The sequence below is a fragment of the Octopus bimaculoides genome, chromosome 18, assembly GCF_046866305.1.
Source record: "Octopus bimaculoides isolate indiv1 chromosome 18, ASM4686630v1, whole genome shotgun sequence".
In the NCBI taxonomy this organism is placed as follows: domain Eukaryota; kingdom Metazoa; phylum Mollusca; class Cephalopoda; order Octopoda; family Octopodidae; genus Octopus; species Octopus bimaculoides.
The window spans coordinates 2748617-2775178 of NC_142945.1; the positions used below are offsets into that span (position 1 = coordinate 2748617).

Sequence of the window (26562 nt, forward strand, 5' to 3'; positions counted from 1 at the left end):
TGGCACCAGCACAATAATTAATGGACCTGATCATCACATGGTCTTAGGGTTAACTCCACCTGATAATGGAACTGGCCACTGTACAAGAATAAAATGTCCACCACAGTTCTATTGTCAACAGAGATTTGGCTGGACAGTGGTTTGACTTGCGGACACTAGATAGCATTCAATAGTGGTAAGAAGTTATAGATTAGCATACAAATACAACATATTACAACATGTATGCTACAACTACAACCACCAAAATAGTATTCTAAGATAAACAAAGATAAGGAAGAAGGAGGTAAGTATAGAAAGAGAAGAAGTTTACCTGTGATGAAGGCATATTTCGACTGTAGAACCTCTGCAACGTCCAATACAGTAAAAGAACAATCTAGATCCATTTCACCCATTACATAGCCTGCAAAAACAAACAGAAAAAAAAATTAATCAGTAAATTGATAGACATTCTATTTTTAATCAATTTAAATGTTGCAGTTGTTTCCCCTGTTTTTTGTTTTTTTTTACTTTGTTTTTACCAGAAATATTCATTAGGTTTGCAATTCTTTCTTCTCCTCCTCCCTCCCCTCTTCATTGTTTCTAACATCCACTTTTCCATGCTTGCATGAGTTAGATGAAATTTGTTGAGGCAGATTTTTCTATAGCTGGATGCTCTTTCTGTCACCAACCCTCACCTGTTTTCAATCAATAAATAAAAAAGATGAGATGGTCATGAGTGGAATGCCTTTACTCATAAACCTGCTTCAGTAAGGTTGACTTGGGGTTAAAGATAAACAATCTTTTGCTCAGTCTAAATCACAGGCACATGGGACGGGGAAGTCCTAGAATGGCTTAGATTACACACGTCTGTTTGATCAGGGCTTCCCAGGGGCAACACATCAAACGACAACAATAGCAACAGTAATAGCAATAATAATAATAATAAAAACAACAACAATAATAATACAACTTGTACATAAACACATGGGAACAAGAATGATTGATTGAACTCCATCCATCAGTGCAGTTTAAAGAATAGAAGGGCAGTGTGTTTATAAATTATATATACACCCGTATATATAATGCATGTTAACATACATAATGCATAAATATATACACGTATGTGCATATAAATATATACACATGTATACACACACACACGTGTGTGTGTGGAGGAGGAAATATAATGTGTTATAAAATGTATTGATACACCATTATCAGTTTCTGTCGACGTCCGATAACTCGCTTCATTAATTTCAGCCATTGATAATGTCCTCTCTGTCTTACTAACAAAAGACCAAAACTAAAAGACTCCATACCGAGACACACACACAGACAGACATGTACACAGGCCTACATTTAGACACATGCACACACACACACACACACACACATACATATAGACACAATTTGATTTATTCCTTCCTTTTCTTCTATTGTATAGGAACTGATTTGATTACATCTCTACACTGAAAGCCTCATATATATATATATATATATATATATATATATATATATATGTTTGTATGTATGTATGTGTGTGTGTGTGTGTGTATTTGATAGAGATTATTCATCTATTCAAAATTCAGGCTTCACTCCTTTGCTATTTTATATTAACATATTTTTTATAATATATATCATCATCATCATCATCATCGAGAGAGAAAGAAAGAAAAAAAGGGCAAGTTGGCCTCAGCAGGATTTGAACTCAGTACGCAGAAAAGCAGAATCATTACAACAAAGCAATCTATCCGACACCAACAACTCTGCCAATAGGCTGCATATATATATATATATATATATATATATATATATATATATATATACATATATATATATATATATATATATATATATATATATATATATATACATATATATATATATATATATATATACATATATATATATATATATATATATATATATATATATACATATATATATATATATATATATATATACATATATATATATATATATATATATATATATATATATATATATATATATAACTTGCTTCAGTCATTAGACTGTGGCCATGCTGGAGTACAGCCTTAAAGAGTTGGTCTCTTTTGCTGAACTGCTAAGTTACAGGGGATATAAACACACCGAAACTGGTTAATGCCTTGATTTGGCCCAGGGCTAAAGTAAAAGCTACCTGCTCAAGGTGCCAGGCCATGAGACTGAACCCAAAACCACATAGTCAGGAAGCAACCATATACTTCCAGGTAGAACTGGAAGAGTATCAACCATTTATCTTGTGGTATTTAATCTGATCCCTTAGTTTGTGTTTTCTCTTTGCAAGGTCAATAAAAATAAAAAAAACTATAAAACATGTGATGATAACATCAAGTAAACTCTTGAGGGCAATGATCCAGAATGGATGCAGTCCAATGATCAAGGCCAGTGAAAGAACAAAGGAATGGCTAGTTGATGTTCTGGACAGAAATTCATAGAAATTGTTGAGTCATTACAAGAAGAATAAAACAAAAAATATTCTTTCTCTTATTTTGAAATGTGTAATTTTAAAAAATTAAACAGAATATGAAGATTTTATTTTACAACGAAACATTTGCAGAAGAAGGAAATATGAAATCTGTACAAGAACAATTTGGCATTTGGCATTTGGAAAGTTGATTGTATTCTTGAAAATAATCATGTCAAAACCCATTAAAGGTTCTCTCAAAGAATATAAAAAGAAAGAAGTGAAGGAAAAGAGAAATTCAATAAATAAACAAATTCTTCAAAAAAACAACCAAAATTTTTATCTTTTGTCAAACACAAAAGAATTTATTTTACATTTTTGGAAAAGGTCCCCCCTCCCGCCCGGAATATTTTATTGTGAAGCAAGAATTTTAAAACCAAACCTTTCATGTGTAAAACACACTCCGCCACCCTCACCTCCCCAAGAGATTGTTGTTTGTTTGTTTTTGCTTATATTTTTATTCCCATCTTTTAATTTGTTTGTATTTTTATTTTGTTTGTTTTGCTTCCTTTTGCATGTTTTTTGCAAATAAAAATTCTCTCCATGGAAAGCTGAACACTTGGAGAAGATGGTCAGGATAGAGAAGCAGGTGGTGGTGGTGGGGGGGGGGGGGGGACTCTGTGCCCCAATGTTGCTTTACGGTGGGCACGAGGAAGAGTGGCACAATTGACGAAAAGGGTAAAGAGACTTGCTCTTGTTACACAGCTCTAAACAGGTGGCAAGAAAATGGAAAACAGCCCTTTTGCCTTTGAGGCATCAGAACAGCCCAGGGTGTTATAAGGAGCACCGTGTGTTTGTATGTGTGTGTATATATATATAGTGTGTGTGTGTCTTTGTCGCTCACCACTGCACAGAAGCCAGTGTTGGCATGTTTACATCCTTGTAACTTAGCAGTTTAGCAAAAGAGACCAATAAAATAAGTACCGGGCTTAAAGAAAAAAAAAGTACTGGAGTCGATTCATCTGAATAAAGAAAGTTCTTCAAGATAGTGCACCAGCATGGCCACAATCTAATAAGTAAAAGACAAAAGATGTGTGGAAGATTTTTGACAAGGATGAGGTTGGAAGAGGAAATACAACAAGAAGTGGTAAATGGTAAATGTGTGTTGTTAGGAAAGATGGAATTAATGTAACAGGAAAGTTATTAGAGATGGAATCGGTAGAGATGGGTTGACATTATGGCATAGATTTTTGGAAGAATTTACAGAAAGTAGTATTTTTCAAGCAATCTGGAATTGGTAATTTTACAAAATAAATTTACTAAAAGAATCTGGTGTCTATTTCAAAAGACACTGTGCCTGCCCCTCCCCAGTTCCAACTTGTGGAACTGTCAAATGTGTTTCTTGTAGAAATAAAAGACAAGATGGAATGATTGAAGGAGAAAAAGACAGAAAGATGGAACAAAGGAAGAATAAATGACAGAAAGAAAGAGAAAAAGAGAGAAAGAAGGATTAAATCATAAATGAGAAATTATGTGTGTGTGTGTGTATACATGCATTATGTGAGACAGTATGTGTGTGTGGGTGTGGTTTTATGTATGTGTATGTTACAATCTCCGTTGTGTTTAATAGCAGTCTCCCAGAGTGCAACAGGTCCTTGGTTCAAGTCCTGCGTGAAGGTCAGGTTTATTTTATAAATGCAGTCATTGCTGGGGTGGGGAAGGGGTAAGGTTAAGAAATTCATCATCATCATCATAATTATCACTTTCATCACTTTAGTCACCACCACCACCACCACCACCACCACCACCATCTTTACCATCACAATCATTCCACTCCTATTATCGTCATCATCATCATTATCACCATCGTTACCATTATTGTCATCACCATCATCACCATCAAGAAAAACAAGACCTTTCTGAATTTTCAACAGACAGTAAAAAAAAACAAAAAACAAAATGGTGACTTGAAATTCTTCTTGACACAAACAACAACAACAAAACAAAGAATAAGTAATCGCTGCATTTGTATGGCACATTGCTATAACAACATTCCTTATCTTCTGCTGCACAGCTTCAACACAAACTTTGCAGTGTGTGTGTGTGTGTGCAGGGACATATACATATAAAATATAAATATAGAATAGATATTGGTTTGGTATTACAAACAGGAAACTAAAACTCAAACATGAGTACATATAACTTCAGCTGATTAATTAACACACACACACACACACACGAGTGAGTGTGTGTGTGTGTGTGTAAAGTTCAAGATTATGCAAAGAACACGAGACAGACAGGTAAGGGAACAACAAGCAGTGTATTAGTGTGTATATATACTGTTAGGGAGTGACACTTCACACAGCTCTCCTCATCCATACGCAGCACATGACCATACCAGTGCAGTCGTCTTTCTTGCACACCACATCTGATGCTTCTTATGTCCAACATTTCTCTTGTATGAATATGTAGAAACTCTGCCAAATTTAGATTGGAGCCTGGTGTTGCCATCCAGTTTCACCAGTCCTCAGATTGTCTGCTCCAATTTTGTAAACAGACTTTCTTGAGCTTCCCCTCAATTCTATTGTACAACCATTTCGTAAGATAACCTTTCCCACAACACTACAAGAAAGTACAACAGATCTTCTGCATATATATATACATCACAACGATTCTTTTCCTCTCCTGTTTTTGGACGTTTTTTGTTGTTGTCTTTTTATCATTTTAAATCCATTTTTCAAGCTGAGTTTATTTCTAGGTAGCTTTTTAATGCTTCCTCCATTAAATATGTTAATACTAAGAAAACTATCTCTCTTACTATAGTACAAATGGTAATGCATGGGTGCTCTTTACATTGCACCAAAACAGAGGCTTTATGCATGGCACACACACACACACACACACACACACACACACACACACACACACACACACACACACACTATACAATATACACAGACATATATAGACACACAGAAATGCATACACAGCAGACAGACACACACACACAGAGGCAGAAAGTGAGGGTGATTGCTTGCTATGTCTGTTGCATGTATGCCACTTTATAGCAGTGGCACTTCAGTGTCTACTGACGAGAGAAGTGAAATATTAGGTGTGGGGGGGGGGGGGGGGAGAAAGAGATATGAAAGGAGAGAGAGAAAGACAAGGAGAGAAACCGGGACAAGAAGAGAGGGATAGAGAAATGTAGAAGGGGAGAAAAGGAGAAAAAATATTGTGAAAAACTACCATCAACCAACGTATAAAATAAATGAATCATGAATTATAAAAATAAACATCAAAGCAAGACATTTGATTGGCAAAGCTGGTTAATTATCATTATCATCATCATCATCGGCAACAGCTTGAGGTATTTTTATGCCGTCTTTGGAACAGATTATGGAACCGTCTGAATATAGATGGAGTATAAGGGGAAGAAGTAGAAAAATGTTGGTGAGTATGTATCTGTTTGTGTGTATATATATATATATATATATATATATATACCCACACACATTATACTGTAGAATCCATTCTACTGTAGGTACAAAACCTGAAATTTTGAGGGGAAGGGGACAGTCAACTACATCGACCACAGTATTCAACCCCAAAAGGACAAGTGGCAAAGTTGACCTCGGAAGAATTTGAACCTAGCATGCCAGACAAAACACTTGACAGCATGTCATCTGTCTTCACATTCTGACGATTCTACCATTTGGTTTTATTGGCCAAAAGCAATCAAAACACTGGAGACCTAATACGAAAATAATGGTTATTTTGCAAGTGGGTTGTAAAGATATCCCTAACAGTAGCAGCAGATTGAGAAATGAAATATGGTTAAATATTCTTTGTCTGTTATTGCCAAAATGGTGAATTCTTAGAGAATCAATGGCAAAATCAGATTGCCAAGAACATGGCCATGTGTGACACTAAAACTAAAAGTTAAAGTTGTGTTTAATAGGCCGGAGAGATCGGCAACTTCACAGTTGAACAATTTGCGGATGATATGTTTTTATTCTTTGAAATGGTCCAGAGGAGTTCTTCATAAACAGAAGTGGTACAGCACTGATGCTGTTGCTGTTGTTTGGTGATTGGGTATTGTTGCAAAAAGGAATTTCAAGTGTCAATACAAAGAGTCTGGAGAGAAATGGACCCCTTCAAGAATGAAACTGCTCACATTTGCAATGAAGCAGTGCATACGTAATTTGGAAAATTCTGGTTGTTTGATATACAAGTGTGTGTTTATGCATGGCTGTGTGTATAGCTATATATAATCATGTGTATATGGATGTTTATAATCCTTACATTATAGAGACACATGTTTAACCTTGATATATATATATATATATACATACACACATATATATGTGTGATTCATCTAAGAGACCATAAGTCAGAGAAAGACGCATTCATATATTGTCAGTGGGTGGATTATCCAAATTTTATAGTATCAAATATCCACCACGGCTGATCTTAGCAATCACATCAGCTGTGATGGATATTTAATACTGTAAAATTCAGATAATCTATATATATATATATATATATATATATATATATATATATATATATATATATATATATATATAGATAGATAGATAGATATAGAAATGTGTGTGTGATGGGTTTCAACACAGTTTCCAGCTGTCATATTCATTCACAAGGCATAGGCTGGCCCAGGGCCATAGTAGAAGACACTTACCCAAGGTGCCTTGAAGTAGGACAGAACCTGAGACCACATGGCTCCAACACGAGCTACTTAAGCGTTCAGCCATGCCTACACCTACATACACAGACATATACACACATAGATATGTATGTATACACACACAAGTACGCACACACAGACAATTACTAGAAGTAGAAGCTCCACTCTGAGTATCTACTCATCTCCTAGGTCCTCCACTCCTCCGAGTTCCTGCATTTGTTATTGTTCTGGCTGAGTGATAGGAAACTCAAACTGTGCTGAATCTCTGCTGTAGACATGCTTTCCGTCTGGATTCTCATTGGTCAATATTGTGGCCAGTTTGTGACAGCAGGTTTTCTTTTTTGTTTTTTTGTTTTTGTTTTTTCTTTTGCGTGGGATTTCAGCTGCTTCTGCAGCTGCTACTGCGCTGACCAGCAGCCTGACACTACTGCTACTACCAATCTACAGACAAATAACACAGTGCGTGTGCGTGTGTGTGTACTGTACAATTTAAACCTTAAATTGCGTGACAAATAACCACTATTAAGAACTCCATGTGTATTTCCGTTGCTGTATTGTAATTATATCTTTTGTAATGGAATCCAGGTTGGTAAAGTAGAGAACAAAACAAAAACACGAGACTGAGAGACTGTTTATACGATATATATATATATATATATATATATATATATATTAATAATCAGCAGAAATTACAGAGTGACTGAAGGACGAAGAGCTTTGGCAAACTCTTGGTTCTTTAGTCACTTTATAACTTCTGCCAGTTATTAATAAAAAAAAAATAAAATAAATATATATGTAGGCACAGGCATGGCTGTGTGGTGAGAAGCTTGCTACCCAACCACATGGTTCCGGGTTCCAACATGGAAGCCAGACATTAAGCAATAATAATGAAGATGATGACAATGATCAAACTCCCATGGTTTCTTTCCAGCCATTGCAAATCTTCTAAAATAAAGAGCCACATCTCATTACCATGCAGCATTACACTTTGTACACAAGCATCTAACAATCTGCCTTTTACTCGGAGAGAGAAACCCTTTGGTGTCCAGCAAAAGAAATACCACCCGAAACTTCTCCCAGCTCTTTTCTCCCTTAGGCTGCTAAGTTTTCTGAACATCCATCTCTATTGCTAATTAGGTTACCATGGTAACAAAGCCTATAAGCTAATAGTAGGGAACATTTTGAAGGATCCTATGTTACATGTACTTTTACTGATAACTGATTGACCCAGTGCATCTACTGCATTGAAAGTTGACCTTCTTGGCCAAATAGATATAAGTACAAACGTGCGTGTGTGTGCATGCATAATACAGGCATTTGTATGTATGTATGTGTCTATATCTATCTATCAATCTGGATAAACAGAAAGTAGTGAACATGCATTTATTTGCATGTAATACACACACACACACACACACACACACACACACATATATATAAAATAATATTAAATAATATTCATTGCCAACTTTATGTCTTAAATGAATCCATCCACACACACACACATATATACACACATTTACATATACATATGTGTGTGTGTGTGTGTGTGTGTGTGTGTGTGTGTGTATAAACGCATGTGTGTGCGTACACAAGATGTAAAGTTGGCGATGTATATAAAAATGTTGGACTCTTAAGTCATTTAGTTTGGTCAATATTTTTACATGGAGATTAATTTATCCAGTTTTATATATCGCCACTGGATGATTCATCCCAAAGAACGCAGTTGTACACACTGCTGTCCGTGATGATGATGATGATGGTGGTGGTGGTGGTGGTGGAAGCAGGGTGGCGGCGGCGGCGGCGGTGGTATTGTGGCTGTTGTTAATGATGTAATGGTCAAACAAACAAACTTAAATTCTTCTGTCAATCAATATAACAGGCCTTGATGACGACGATGATGGTGATGGTGATGATAAGGAAGAGGAGCAGGAAAGGATGATGATGATGATGAGGAAAAGAAAGAGGAACATGATGGTGAATATAATAATGATGATGTTGATGATGGTGATGACAATGTGTACCACGATGCAATGATGATGACGATAATGATGATGATGATGATGATGATGATGTAAATGATAATGGTGATGACAACAAAGCAAGTTGTTTTAGTTTTCTAAATTACTGATGACGACAATGATGATGATGATGATGATGATGGTAGCTGTATCTAGTCAGATATTATTACTATAGCAACTAACTGCTTGTGCTTGAGAGAGAGAGAGAGAGAGAGAGGAGGGAGAGACAGACAGAGAAAAAGAGAGAGAGAGAGAGAGAGAGAGACAGTAGGAAAAGGAAGATTATGTAAAAGGAGGAGAAAAAGAAGAAGAAAAAAAACTACCATATGAATAATGATTTTACTGCTGCTGCTGATTTCTACCTTGGTAACAAAGTAACATATTTTTTTGGCAAGAGAGAGTGGGTGGGTGGGTGGGAAGGAGACAGTTGTTGATAATGTAGACCCCAGTATTTAACTGGTACTTTATTTTATTGACCCTGGAAGAATAAAAGCTGACTTCAGTGAAAACTGAACTCAGAACATCAAGTGATGCTACCAAGTAATGCAAGGTGCTTTGTCTTTCTCAATAATAATAATAATAATAATAATAATAATGGTTATAAATTTTGCCACAAGGGCAGCTATTTTGGGGGAGGGGATGAGATGATCACATTGACCCCAGTGTTTAACTGGTACTTATTTTATCGACCCCGAAAGGATGAAAAGTAAAGTTGACTTCGGCAGAATTTGAACTCAGATCGTAGCAACAGGCAAAATACTGTTAAGCATTTCGTCCAGCATGCTAACGATTCTGCCAGCTCACCGCCTTAATAATAATAATAATTCTTCCTCAAACAGCATCGGTATCTTATATAAGGATTGTTGTGACTTGACAAACAGTACAAACCCCTGGTAGACACAATGTCTTCAATCAACAACCTCATGATATTGTAAACTGTGTGACATTTATAATAATAATAATAATAATAATAATAATAATAATAATAATAATAATGATGATAATAATGATGATGATGATGATGATGATGATGATGCTGGTTGATTCTGATTTTTGTAGAAGACCAACAGTTCTGAGGGGAAGTGGTTTACATTGATCTCAGGATTTAAGTGCTGCTTGATTTTTACTGATTCCCAAAAGGATGAAAGGCAAGGTTGGCCTTCGTAGTGCTTGAGCTCAGAATAAAACAACAAGATGACAATAGCAACTGGATCAATACATGTGATAGAGAAAAATTGAATGAGTCCATAAGATTGAAAATCTCAGAGTAAGATAAAGTAGCCATGTTGGTGACACTCCTGGCCTGGCCTAGCACTCTTGTCGGACAAAGAGAGTTTCATTTGATCTGATCAACGGAACAGCCTGCTTGGGAAATTAATGTGCAAGTGGCTGAGCACTCCACAGACACACGTACACTTTACATGGCACTCAGGGAGATTCAGTGTGACACAGAATTTGACTAGGCCGACCTTTTGATTTACATGTACAACTCATTGCACCTAGAAAGTTACCCTCCGAGGCACAAGTCTGAGCAAGGTTGTTTATGGAAGACCAGCAGTCGCCCATGCATACCGGCCTGTCCTCTCTAAGCCACCAATATCATCCAAGGGAAAGGAAAAGGGGCCGATACAGCTTGGCACCAGTGATGTCACAACTCATTTCTACAGCTGAGTGAACTGGAGCAATGTGAAATAAAGTGTTTTGCTCAAGAACACAACACACAGCTCAGTCTGGGAATTGAACTCACTATCTCATGACTGAGCCTGACACTCTAACCACTGAACCATGTGCCTTCACAGCCTATACATTACCCACTACATCTTTTACACAGCTACATGCTACAGCCTATACTCTACACTTAACAGCTACATACTACACACCACTACAATGCTTACACACTAAAACTTACTAATACAGCAACACGCTACCTCCTGCACGACTACACACCACCACTGCACTACATCCCACACAGTTGCTGTTGTAGACTACAAAATGAATCAATAAAACAACAGGCAATGCAGCAGATGGAAGAAGACTGCAGAATGTCTTGGAGAAAATGGTAAATATTAGAGAATTGGAAGCTAAATTCTTCTATTCTCTTTCTCCTCCTCCTCCTCCTCTTGCCATCTATTAGCTTTGTTTTTGTTTTTTTTTTCTATTTAAATTTGTTTCGTTGTTTTCTTGTGTTTATTTCTGTTAGCGATGGAAGTGACAAAGGAAATTATTTGGTCTGTCAAAGACAATTATCTGAAAACCGAGTCTGTGCTGTCACCTTGTTCTTTGGCAAAGAGTATTTTATATTTAAAAGTCAATCAGTGGAGTTTGATCCGATTTGGAAGAGCTCAATGGGAAATATTGATTCCAGCCTTCGACAATGGGAAAGAGAACGATGGAAATGTATGTTCGTATAGGCATACGCGTATGTAAAAATTATTATTATATATGCATTCTGTGTAAACACAAACAACTATATACATATATATATATATACATGCACACATACATACATATATATATATATATACATGCACACATACATACATATATATACACGCACACATACATATACATGCACACATACATATATATTCATGAACACGTACATATATATATACACACACACATACATACGTATATATATATGGATATATACACGCACACATACATACATATACACGCACACACATACATACATATATGTATTTATGTTTACATATACACACACACATACATTATTTTAACTACTCTTTTTCATATTTACAATGGTTGGACAGAATTGCTGATGTGGATTTTCTATGTCTGGATGATCTTCCTGTCACCAAACCTCACCTGTTTCCAAGTAAGGTAATATTTCTCCATGACCAGACATGTTTCCAACGAAGATTGGAAACAAAGGTCACTGTTTGCATAGTGGTGACACTTGTTCTTTCAGATGGAAACTGAAAGAATCCCATTGTGTATGTGTGTGTGTTTGTGTCTGCCCCCCCCCCCCCACTCACACCACTTGACAGTCCGTGTTGGTGTGTTTACATTGCTGCAACTTAGCAGTTCAGCAAAAGAGACTGATATAAGAATCAGGCTAAAAAAAAAAATGAAAAGAAGTACTGGTGTGCATTTGTTCAACTAAAATTCTTCAAGGTGGTGCTCCAGCATGGCAGCAGTCTAATGACTGAAACAAGTAAAAGAAAGATAAAAGAAACATCCAATTTCGGAACCAATAAAAAAATTTCCCAATCCTGTTCCATGATGTGTCGAATCTCGCTTCAATTCTTTCTCATCTTTAAAACACATGACACATGTTATGCGATGAAGATAAGCATATACTTCATCAATAACAATTGGAGATCTATCGACAGGTAGAAGGCTGAGCAAACAATGTGATGGAATCAATATCAGCAGGTGGAATATTTCAACCAATGAACTGACAGAGATTTAGGAACCAACACTAAGTTCTTGTGCACTAAGATAACATACAACATTTGCACAATATAACAACACAGCTGCCTAACAACACAAGACATCACACAAAACTGCAGCCTAACGACTGTGGTGCTTAATAATAGAGCCCTGCAACATTCTTCTAAAAATTTTTGGGAACAAGCGAATAACAAAATCAGATTCAGCATGAAAAATTACATCAATATACCAAATTGGAAAATTTTCATTGCATTTTAAAATTTCAAAAACTGTGACAGCAATAGAAAAGACCTGAGCTGCTTAACAACAAAGGTGGTTAACAAAAGAGATGCCTAACAACAGAAATAACATCACATCACACTAACAACACAGCTGGTTAACAACAGAGCACACTGACAACAAATCTGGCAAACAATGCATCACAATAACAACACAGCACACCAGCATCACAACTGACTAACAACACAGTAAATTAACAATGATTCATCTCACTAACAATCACCACCACACAACCCAAACACCATACAACATTTGTAGAAGAGGTCAACACACGGCACTAACAGCATAGCACACTAATAACATATCGCTATCACATCAACCATGTAGAACACTAACAACTCATAGCAACAACAATGCACCACACCAACAACACAACCACACTGATGATACAACAGTCAGACCAACAACACAACCAACCAACCAACCGTCACACCATGGCAACCAACAACAACGCACCACACTAACAACATACACACCAGTATCACAACGCAGCACAGTGATAACATTACCTCTTTAACATGTTTGACAAAATTAAACAATGATGTCATTAATTTAAATATTATTTTGGAAAAAACAAAGTATTTTTAAATGGAAAAAATTTTTTCCAATGTCAAAATACTAAAACTATAAAAAAAACAAGAAACTAAATGAATAAATAAAATGAGATTTCAAAAGAAAATTAAATCAAAAAGAATTGTTAAAAGGTTATGGTGTGGCAAAAATATCTTTTTCTATGTTGAAAAGCTATTGAAGTGAAACGGTTAGGTTTTCAAGAAATTTTTCATTGGCACCAACCATCGTAACAGATCACTTGCAACTTGGATCCTTCTTTTTACCATTATCTCCATCCAAGTTAATGGTCAAACGGAATCAATCTGTGCATAGTCATGTGATCATGGGACTACGCTTATGGCCACAAAGGAGTTACCTACACTTCTGGTGAAAAACAGATTACAGACTCCTTAAGGGCTGGCGATAGGAGGAGCATCAAGATGTGAAATAAGGCCTTGGATAACACCCTGTCTAACCCATACCAGCATGGAGAAATACCGTCCATGACAGACTTGCATCTCATCCAGGGATGCGGGTGGAGTTAGCTTTTATCTGTTTCACAATAAGGAAACTACAATTAAGCAGTGGCGCTTCTCATGCTTTAAGAATGGTAAAATATGTGTTACGGCTATCTTGTTAGCTGGTTCCTGCAAGAGAAAACCTGGAAGACATCATACAAGGTGTGTGTGTGTGTGTGTGTGTGTGTGTGTGTGTGTGCACTTCCTTTGGGCTCATCATATTTACATGAATAATTCTATCAAAGACCATTCTACAAATTGAAAGTGGCGGCAATGAGGTGGGGAGGGAGGGGACAACGATGAAAGTAAAACAAAAACCAAAAAAACAAAACGATTCCCTCCCGCCTCCCCTTAAAAAAAAACTTCAAAATAATGAAACATAACAAAAGAAACTGAAAATTCTAATGATTTGAGACACTGCAATAATAATAATAATAATAATAAAAGCAACCAGAACAATCATAACAACAACACCATTAGACAACAACAACAACAACAACAATAATAATAATAATTATATGACAAATATGGCAATAACAAACTTATTGAAACTAAACTATTGATTCCATTTTTTTGTTACCAAAATAATAAGATTGGTGGTGGTGGTGACAGTGCTGTTTGGTGATGGTGGTAGAAAGTAGTAGTAGTAGTAGTAATGGTTGTAGTAGTTGTGGTGGTGGTGGTGGTTGTGCTAGTAATAGTGGTATTGTTGTTGATGATACCATTATTATTATTATTATTAATAGCAGCAGCAGCAGTAGTAGTAGTGGTAGTAGAAGTAAACATTAATAAATATATTAATATATGTAGCATAGAAATAATTTTAAAAATCTCTAATTGTGAAAATGAAAGAGAAAATTAAGAGAGCCATGTTTTGATATAGTGTTTATTGTGTGTTTTTTTGGTGGGGTGGGTGGGTGGCGGGTTACGAGTTTTTTGGACAACAAAATGTTGATTTATATTTCAAATGTAAATATAAACAATAAAGATAGTTACTTTTATTTAACAAACTGACAACATAATTATTTTTAAAAATATGGTTGGCAAAAAAAACAAAAAAACTGAGGCCGTAGAAAGATAAATATTTAAAATGATAATGGTTTCAAATTTTGGTAGAAGGCCAGTAATTTCGGAGGAGGGGGTAAGTTGATTACATTGAGACCAGGGTAAAACTGGTACTTTATTTCATTGGCTCTGAAAGGATGGAGGCCAAAATGGACCTCAGCAGAATTTGAATTCAGAACATAAAGCTGGAAGAGATGATACCAGCGAACATTCTGTCTGGATGGTAACGATTCCGCCAGCTCACTACCTTTACCAATAACACTAATATTAATAATGTATAATGAAGGTACAACCAGTAACAACACACAGGAGGCATTTCTTTTTTCTGTTAATGATGGGGTTAGTAAGAGAGTCTTCTCCCTTTTTGCTTTATCCCGTAGCCCCCAAACACACACCCACACCAATCCCCTTGACCTTATTTGCTTCTCCATGTTCTTCGGTCAAATATTTTATTTCAATCAACTTATACATACCACATGAACATATAGATAAGAAAGATGGGCATACATATTGAAATGGTTACGTGGTAGAGAGAAGGCGGACAAATATAACAAAATGATTGCATTGTGGGGAAAGGGGGGGCATACATAGTGAAATGGCCACATGGTAAAGAGAGGTAATACATATTAAAAGGGCTACATGGTAGAGAGAGGGGACACATTTAAAAAAGACTACATGGTTAGGAGTAAAGGGACAAGACCTACATTTAGAAAAGGTCAAATAGTAGCGAAGGAGGACATAGAAACTGAACTGGCTACATGGCAGGGCTACATGGCAGGGAGAAGGGAGCATGCATATTGAGATGGCTACATGGTAAGAAGAGGAAAAAGATAAGGTGGAATACTTGTGATTTTGATTAGGGAGGAGGTAAGGCATTCAAATACAAAAGTTTTATTTAGTTTCGAAATTGCAACAAAGAGAAAGAAAAGAAAAAGGTACTGAAAATTCAATTTATATTTTTGTTTTAAAAATCAATTATTTGTTATAATCTTTTAAATTTAATTAATAAAACTCCTTTCACCCCCGGCTCTCCCCACTGCCAATCTCTTTGTATCTATCAGATGAAATGAAACTATAATGTTAAATTAAAAAAGAAAGAAATTGAGAATAGGAATTGTGATTCTTTTTGTTTTATTAATTCAAAAATAAATTATGATTCACATATCTATTTTTGTATATATGTGTGTGTGCATATATGTGTGAGTGTATGTATGTATGTGTGTATATATACATGCACACACACAGACGCATATATACACATATGCAAACATACGTATATACACTCACACATACACACACGCAAACATACATATATACACTCATTCACACACGTACATGTATATAAAAACTAAATTAAAATGATTTTCCTTTGTATCAATTATAATATTCCTATGATAAAGCCACAGGGCAGCAACAGTTGGAACAAATACCACAAGGTACCTGTTCCAAAGTTCTTATAGTTCCACTCCTCTACCACCTTCAATTGGTAGCTGTTTTTATCAACCCCAAATTAAGAAACTTGAAGTCGACCTCGGTGGGAATTGAACTCAAAACACAAAGAGTCACAACTGATACTGCGATACATTCTGACCAATTCATTGTCATTGATGATGCTAGAGCTTAACACTAGGTGAAACCTCATCAGACACGCATGTCACCCACAGACATTCCAGTGTTGACCATCTCATCTCATCCTTGTCCTTTTCAGGTTCACATTACTCCGAAAGGCACATACGGTTGGTTTCCCAGTTTCTCTAGCAACTGACTTGGTTAACAACCACAAAATTATTAACCATCGTGCCAACAACCATCTTAAGCACCCCTTTAAGCTCCATGGACAAAATAACAACCAGAGTACCACAGGTCAGTTTGGTGTGGGGCTTCAAAGTACCAAAACACAAGAGGAAGAGAGAAAAGGAGAGAGGCAGGCCCATCAAATAGATCTTCTGTGGTGGGGTGCATAGCTTTTTGGTTGAAAGATGCAAAAGGTCAAGAATCCAACCCAAATGCACAACAAAGAAAGGTCCGCAGTGGGTGGCAAGGAAATAAACTCCATGAAACATGTCAGTCTGTAGTCTTAGATGTTTTCTGCTCGATCATCTTTTTTATTCCAAAAACTACAACGCTGTGGTTTGCCCATTACTATATGTGTATATATATATATATATATATATATATACATACATACATGTACATTGATGGATCAAAATCAATTTATGCAGATAACTTTACATATCATAATCACCACCAACCAACCAACCACCGCAACCACTGTCCAATATACAATGTGTGTGTGTGTGTGTGTGTGTGTGTGTGTGTGTGTGTGTGTGTATGCTGCGTAAGTTATGCAGTTACTTGTTTTCGTGATAATCAGGGAACTAGTAGAAAGTTAGTACCAATTTGGCAGTGATATATGCGTGTGTGTGTGTGTGTGTTTGGGTGTATGTGTTACATGCAAGTGCTACATGTACAGGTCATGGTGACTGTTTTACTGTTTGCTGGGAAAGAGAAGGGTTTCTATATACATCCCTGGATCACTGTGTGTGTATTTCTCTCTCTCTCTCTCTCTTTATATATATACACACACACACACACACACACACTCATTCACAAACATATATATATATATATATATATACACATACACATACATGCATGCATATATATTTGTGTGTGTTGAGTGAGAAGCGAGAAGTGAAGAAAGAGAAAAAGGAAGAAAATGAATGTTACAAGAGAGAGAGAGAGAGAGAGAGAGAGAGAGAGAGAGAGAGAGAGAGAGATAGAAAGGTGAAATGAGAGGGAGAGAGGTAGAGTTAACTTGAATATCAATACTGCCTCCTCCTCCTCCTCTCACTAATATACACACTTTCTAACTCCTCTCTCTCTCACTTTTTCTCTCCTCTACCCCTCACTCCTTCAACTCCAACAAGAAAGATACAAAGTCGGGAAGCCCAGGAATCCAATATTTACAACTCATCAGTATCTTCCACACACACACACACACACACACGCAGACTTTTATGCCTCTGCCACCCACTCAATCCATATCTCTTTGTGAATGCGTCATTTTCACAACACACACAAAATGGAGAGAAGCAAGGCACATACCATTCCAGTCAATCCATATTATTCTTCCAATCTAAAAACTTGTTTATCTGTCTCTCATTTGTGTGTGATGTAGTCGGTTACAGCTGGTCAGTGAGTGACCATTGGGTTTGCACCTATTATACTCTTAGCAATATAGGTGACCCATCAGACCTGCTGGCCAGAGGTACACGACCTCTCTACTACTGGAGGTATGAATACAGTCTTGGTTCTCACAACCCTGACAGACCAAGACTATTCCTACCTCCAGTAGCAAAGAGGTTATGTGCCTCTGGTCAGTAAGTCTGATGACTTGCCTCTATTATTAAGGACAGTAATAGACGTGAAACCAACGGTCACTTCCTGATCAGACATAACCAGCAACTACATCATCATCATTTAGTGTTTGTTGTCCATGCTGGCATGGGTTAGACTGTTTGACTGGGCAGGCACACTGAAAGGCTGCACCAGGCTCCAGTCTGATTTGGCACAGTTTTCAACAGCTGGATGCCCTTCCTAACATCAACCACTCCGAGAGCGTTATGGGTGCTTTGACGTGCTACCAGCATGGGTGTCAATTTGTGTCACCAATATCTGCCATGACTGTGATTTTGCTCAGCTTGACGGGTCTTCTTCTCAAATAAGACATAATGCCAAACGTCTTGGTCATTGCCTCTGTGAGGCCCAACACTCAAAAGGAACTCGACCACTTTGCCTACACGAAATAATATTTCTCAAAGGATTTTGAGTGAGTTTTTTTTCAGACTTATGAACAACTGACCAATACATACACATATACACACATATATATATGTATGTGTGTGTGTATATATATACACACATACATACATGGAGGAGGAGACCCCCTTCAGTCATGACTGACCATGGGATTGCACCTAGAAAGTTACCCTCCAAGGCACAAGTCCAGGCAAGGTTGTTTATGGAAGGCCAGCAGTCGCCCATGCATACTGGTCTCCCCTCTCCACACCACCGATTTTATCCAAGGGAAAGGCAAAGGGGCCGATACAGCTTGGCACCTGTGATGTCACAACTCCATTTCTACAGCTGAGTGAACTGGAGTAACGTGAAATAAAGTGTCTTGCTCAAGAACACAACACACAGCTGGTCCGGGAATTGAACTCACAACCTCACAATCGTAAGCTTGATGCTCTAACCACTGATGATGATGATGATGGTGATGATGATGATGGTGATGGTGGTGGTGATGATGGTGATGATGATGATAATGATGATAGTGCTATATCTATCAGTACTAGAAGTATGTGTGCACGCATCTCTCTCTCTCTCTTTCCCCTTCCATTTCAAACCAGAAAATGGTGGTGGTGCAAAAAATTGGACAAACAAACAAAAAAGGATAAGGAAAAAAGAGAAAAAAAAAGAGAAAAAAGGATGAAAAATAAAAAAAATATAAGCAGAGAATTTTTCAATGGAATCCTCATGATTTAAAAAACTTGCTCAACATGTTCATTGTAACAATATCATAATACATATGAGAGGATGATGGCTTCTGTTAGCAAAGAGCAGGTGATTTTTCACACAAATAACTCTTGGAGAGAAAATACACAGAAAATATATTAAAAAAAAACAAAAAAACACAGAGATCCAAGCAAGAAGATTAATTGGAACTGTTAAATGTCCATATTACAAAGACAGAGTCCATTGTTGTTATTGGCAGAAGTCTACAGGAATTCTCTTCAGCAAACCATCAATAGAAATTGCATACCAACCAACCAACCAGCTAACAAGCCAGCCAGCCAGATGACCAAGGAGCCAGTCAGCCACACAATCTGTTAATGTTAACAAGCTAAATATATTGTGTAATGAATTATTAATGAATTTATAAGAGGCAAATCTATACTCTATACCACCACCACCACCACCAATGAACCAATGTGGGAGCGTCTATGTGGTTGTACCATCTGCTAGAAATAACAGCCAAATTTCCCTTGATCACACCCTATCATTTTAAAGCATGGAAGGTTATGATTGATATGGTCCTAAGTTCTCTGCACATAGGGAAAAGAAACGAGTTCAAATCCTACCCAGGACAACTTTGCTTTTCTTTTTTCCAGGAGTTAATAAAGATACAAGTTCCAATTCAAGATTTGGTTTAGTAGAACTGTAAGAATTTTTGGTAAAATGCCTTGTGGTATTTGCTCTGACCCATTGTGTTCTGAGTTCAAATCCTGCTATAGACTTATTCCATTATTCAGTTTAACACCACTGCCCCACCACCTTACCACCAGGCTCCTTGGATACCTTTAGTGGAATCCACCTTGTTGCAAGCATTTGAGCCGAGTTTGGTATCTAGATACCTTCCACCCCCTTCCACACCCACCAGCCTTGGCAGCCTCATAAAGGGTCACGGGCAGGATTAAAAAGACAAAAATAAAACAATGTGCTATATCGGAAATAACCTGAGATTAAACATCAGCATCACCATCAACAACAACAAATAATGGACATAACTCAATGGACAGCAGATGCAACGGATGGTGGATGCAATGGACGGCTGATGCATTGGACGGCTGAGACAACGGACAGTAGATGCAACAGGCGACAGACACAGTGGATGACAGATGCAATGGAACATAACGGATGGTGAACAAAATGTTTTACAATAGTCGTATGTTCGTCGAGTAAACGAGAAATAAATGGTCCCTTCAAACTGCCTAACAATTGGGGTCAGTTGAGCATCTGAAAATACATCCCATTGCCACCTCCTTCCCAGTCTCTGCCTACCTCCCCACCACATTCATTAACCCCCTCCCACACACACACACTTCCTCAATTGATAACTATGGCCCAGGGTTTCTAGGAGAGCTAATCTTCTGCATTGCCGTTCCTACTGCCAGCTGGACGAGTTACAATGGTTATCATTATACTGAGCCATTTTTAGGACAGTCAGATATTCTGGCATATTTTTTGATAATGATATTTCTCTTAAAGGTGACGAGCTGGCAGAATCGTTAGCAAAATGCCCAGCGGTATTTTGTCCATCTTTTTGACCCCAGAACTTATTCTTTGTAAGCCTAGTACTTATTCTATCTGTATCTTTGCCGAACCGCTAAGTTACGGGGACGTAAACACACTAGCATCAGTTCTCAAGTGATGTTGGGGAGAAACCGCACACATATATATGATGGGTTTCTTTCAGTTTCCGTCTACCAAATCCACTCACAAGGCTTTGGTCGGCCTGAGGCTATAGTAGAAGATACTTGCCTAAGGTACCACATAGTGGGACTGAACCTGGAAGCATGTGGTTGGTAAGCAAGCTACTTACTACACAGCCACGCCTATATATATATATATATATATATATATATATATATATGTGTGTGTGTGTGTGTGTGTGTGTGTGTGTGTGTGTATGTGTGTGTGTGTGTGTGTGTGTGTGTGTGTGTATGTGTGTGTGTGTGTGTGTGTGTGTGTGTGTGTGTGTGTGTGTGTGTGTGTATGAAAGATGTTCACAACAAAATAGCAAAATTTGTTTCAAAAACATGAAAACAAAATTGTAACAAATAAAATACTAAGATTTTATGTCATTTAAATGCTTAGGGAATTCTCAATCACCACATATATATATATATATATATTCCTACCTCACTGGGGAAAAATAGGAGAGAAAGAAAGAGAGATAAAAGTGTGAAATAAATCTTTGGTAGCTGTTATTATTTAGTGAAATTATCAGAGAATTTATCGATACAAATGGCATTGTTGCAAGTGTATTGACTGATGTTATGATTTTGGTCTGGCATCACCAGCATTCCATACCGAAAACTGCAGAAACTGAATTCACAAAGAACATTGATCTTTTTCTATTGATTCAAGAGAAAGGTTTCTGGTGTCGCATTTGAACCTTCCACTGCTTGTGTGAGCGTGTGTATGTGATTATATGTATATGTGTGTATACACATCACACATGTTTACACATTCATACAAATAATTATGTGTGTATGTACTACAATTATCTATCTATAATACACACATATATATAATCATATATATATATATATATATATATATATATATATATATATATATATATATATATATATACATACACACACACACATATAACCCACAGAGATACGTATATATAGATAGATATATAGATATATATGATAGATAGAATAGGGAGAGAGGCAGTGAAGTGAGAGAAAGTAAGTGGCCTAGAATGTCCCCCACCCCTCCAAAAAACAATGCTTATATTTATAATTAATTATTATAATTTTTTTTTTATAATATATGAGATTTTGTGATTTGGTCTGATTTTTTTTTTCAAGAAAAAATAAAACCAAAATAAAAAGAAATACCCCCATTATCTCGCTTCTCTCCACTAAATGCCCATAATCAATGAGAATATTCCAACTAACCATTCTACCATTCTACAGAGTTCTGGGAAAATTTATTGTAATGTTTTAGAAAGAAATGTCAATAAATACACAGAGAAAATATTAATGGAGAAATTGGTAGAATGGAAGGGGAAAAAAAAAATGCTGTGAGCATTTGGTTACGGCTCTTTACATTCTGAATTCAAATTCAGATTGGTTTTCCCAGCCTTCCATCATCATTTAACATCTATGTTCCATGCTGGCATGGCTGGAACTATTTGAGAGGAGCTAGGATAGCCCAAGAGCTGTACCAGACTCCAATAGTTTGTTTTGGAAAGGTTTCTACAGCTGGATGCTCTTCCTAATGCCAACCACTTTACAGAGTGTACTGGGTGCTTTTTCATCCTTCCTTGCTCAATAAAATAAAGTACCAGTCACATACTGGGGGGGGGGGGGGGTTGATGGTATTGTTTAAATCCTCCCCACCCCACCTCAAAACTGCTGGCATTGAAAATTAGAGACAATCATCATCATCATCATCATCATCATATTATTATCAGGTGACAGAACAAATAGGGTTGTATGTACAGGCATAGCTGTGTGAGACACAAGTTCCATTCATTATTATATGGTAGTGTGTTCAATCCTACTGCACAGCCCCTTGGACATCATCTACCACAACTTCTTGGAGGTTTCCCAGAATCCTTGCAAAGTGAAATTCGGTTGACCGGAACTGTAGACGATCTGGTTTTCTGTGATATTACATTACAGGAGATCAATAACTTCAATTAGCACTAAATTATATATATCGCTACTTACAACATAACAAACATTAATTAAAACATCTAAAATTACTAGATACTGACTAATACTAACATTTATCTGACTAATTCTTCATTTTAATACTATTTTAGAAACCTAATATGAAGTTTAATTAATGACAATTATAATTAGTCTTTCTTTCTTTTTGTTGTTGCTGTAACTATTTCTGAAAGAATTTTGCACAGAATTCATTTAAATCCCAATTAAAACTTTTCTGGAAAGAATTTATACTAAGGACATTCAAAAATTACATTAATATTTACAAAAATTAAAATTTCATAAATTTTCTTCATTTATTAAAACAAAATAATATTTAATTAATTAACGACATCCAAATTTTGTTGCTGCTGTTCCATACCAGTCTGGCCTTAATTAAGCCAACTTAGGATCAAAGGCGTTCCAGCCATAACCATCCCATCTACTTTCCAGACATAATAGATATCTTAAAAGTACATTTGAATATTTAATTAATCCTTTAGCATTTAAGCCAACAATATCTGGCCCAAATATCATATCTGTTTTATATTCAAACCAACCAGATCCTGCTTCTCACACCTCCCCTACAATGTCATTCTGAAAATGAAGAATCACATCACTGAGATTTCAAAGCTATGAGATAATCCATGATTAATTCAAAACAATGCGAATAAATAAGGATTACATTTGATAGATTAATCTAAACACTAAAGGGTTCATTTGATTTGACACCCCCCTCCTCTTCCCGACACCCCAAATATCTTATTAGTTCTCACCACTTGAACCAAACAGAAGAAAAGTAAAAGTCCATCTTAGGAGGATTTGAACTCAGAACCTAAAGCCACTAAGCTGAATTCCACAACAATTTTCACAGCACTGTAGAATTTTTACAAACTCACTGATTTTTGTTTTATTTATTTTAAACTTTTCCTCATTAATAATGGTTTAATGAGAGGAATCTGGGCGGTGTCCAGTCTGTGACCCTTTTCAGAGTCTTTGAAACTGGCAGGAGGAGAAAGAAAGAATTTATTCTCAGACTGGAGAATAAAGTTTCCAGTAGAGTGGCTTCTTGTAAAGGTACCCTCGGGTACCCGGGTGGTGGTGGTGTTAAATTGGTAATAATTATTGATTTTTTGTTTTGTTAGCATAATGGCCCCACCCCGTCCTTCCCAGTACCAATGCCAACAACAAGAACTGCATCAATGCACCAACGCACCAGTACAACACCAAAAGTACCAATACCAACAGCACCAATAATGACAACAACAACAACACCAGCAGCACCAATAACTCCACCAACAACACTAACATAAATATCCAACAGCAATAACGATAATAATAATAATAATAATAATAATAATAATAATAATAATAATAATAATAACAATAATAATAATAATAATAATATCCAATAACACATGCCAAAATCTGCATCTCAATGATACCACAAGGAATTATGGGATCAATCACATAATCAATTAGTCGATAATTATGAGAAAGTGAGAGAGGGGAAGGAGAAAGAGAAAGTGGATAAGAGAGAGAGAGAAAGGCAAAAAGAGAAAGAGAGGGGGAAAAAGAAAGAGGAAGTGGATACAAGAAAGACACTGGTTGGTGCATGATAGAAGAAGCAAATGGAATTGGTATGGAATTTGGTTGGACAATAGAATTAGTATACAGCTTTGTTCAGCAATATAATTTAATAAAAGTTTAGTATACAGTAGCATGTATATGTAATGGTGTGTGTGTTTGAAACGTGAAATAGGTTTGTTGCAGAAGGAATCTGGAGCAGGTGGGTGTGTGAGTGGATAGATACCCTTAGCTCTTGGAAATATAGGGAATGCAGGTACCAAACCTTATTGAAATTTAGGATTTATTTAAAGCGAACAACAGAGTGCTTAACCTTGATTGATCAAAACAGAACAGACCACTAAAAAGCTTGAAGTACATTCCCCCTACACCTTCCCCATGTTACACTAAACAGCAAGATATATCTCCTAGCATAAAGCCACCTCATTGCATACTGTAGCTCCACTCAAGCTAAAGAGGTTCTTAGTCTTGCAAGCTGCATGGCAACCTCACTGGTGCTGGTGCCACAGAAAAAAGAAACAGCCAGCACACACTGTAGTGTGGTTGGTGTTAGGAAGAGCATCCGGCCACAGAAACCATGCCAAAGCAGACACTAGAGTATGATACAGTTTCCAGACCTGTCAGATCCTTTTAAACCATCCAACATATAACAGTATGGGAGATGGGCATAAAAAGATGATGATGAAGAGAGATAGAAAGGAATGGATCAATGGATAAACAGAGAGAGAGAAACACAGAGATAGATAGATAAATAGAGATAGGGAGATATACATAAATACAGAGAGCGAGAGAGAGAGATGTTATAATAAAATTGCCAGGATACACTCCAAATCACATCACGAAATTACATCTCAGTTGTGTAGTTCTCTCATCAAGTGCAACAACAACAACTTCCTTGAGTAAAACTTCATTCTCATCATTGTTCTTCCATCCATCTTCCCTAAGCACTACACATTCTTTTTTTTCTCTCCTTGTTTCTTTCTGTGTTCCTTTCTGTGGAAGAGCGTAGGCTCGAAACATTAAAACTTTTCACTTCCTGAGCATTATACTAATACATCTGCTTGTTGTCTACACCACCTGTCTTCGTCTTTTGTTTTTTTGTGAATTCTCCCTATATATATTATAAGGTGGATGGATAGACAGACAGTTAAATATAGATGGTTGATTCTGGTTAATTGCACGGTGAATAATTGCATAAAGTATTTAACAGCCTAACCTTCCAAAACTGTTTAACATCAACTATTTGTAAAATTGACCAGTTATTTGCATATGCAAATACAGTTAATTGCATATGCAAATACAGTCGATTGTGGTTAATTGCACAATATTTTTCCAATTTTGAGTAAAGAAAAAACAGTGAAATGTAGTAAAAAAAATCAAGCATTTATTTGATTTAATGTGAATAATGTGATTCTGGAAGCTTCCGTTTCCATGATTAGTTAAAATGACAACAAAACTTCATGTTAACAAACAATCGATGCCAAAAGAGTGAAATGTATTCAAGTTATCCTTACCATTCCAATGAATTCAAAAATACAGAAAGATTCTTTATTTTTATTTCATTTTATTTTTGTGTAAGAATATCCTTCCATTGTTGGTTAGAATTTACAAAACAAATTTTAATGATTTATCTCAAAATGGATACAGCTAAAAATAATAGCTCGTAATTTAAAAACTCAATGACTACAAAAAAAAAAAGAGAAAGAAAGAAAGAAACCAAAGGCTACCTGTGCAATTTGAACTCTGCATCTCCTGTACTCATGATAGATGCATT

At 36.5% G+C, this 26562-nt stretch overlaps 1 protein-coding gene across 50 annotated transcripts in view; it reads right to left on the bottom strand.

The window, feature by feature from the left end:
- Positions 1-26562, bottom strand: part of LOC106871531 (guanine nucleotide exchange factor DBS) — a 179665-nt gene that overhangs the window by 103893 nt on the left and 49210 nt on the right. For all 50 annotated transcript variants that reach the window (XR_016244922.1, XR_016244920.1, XR_016244918.1 and 47 more), the window contains one exon: positions 311-400. Coding sequence is in view for 31 of the 50 variants with exons in the window: in XM_089365633.1 (XP_089221759.1) it covers positions 311-400 (90 nt within the window). In the remaining 19 variants the exon portion in view is untranslated. The remainder of the gene's footprint in view (positions 1-310; positions 401-26562) is intronic.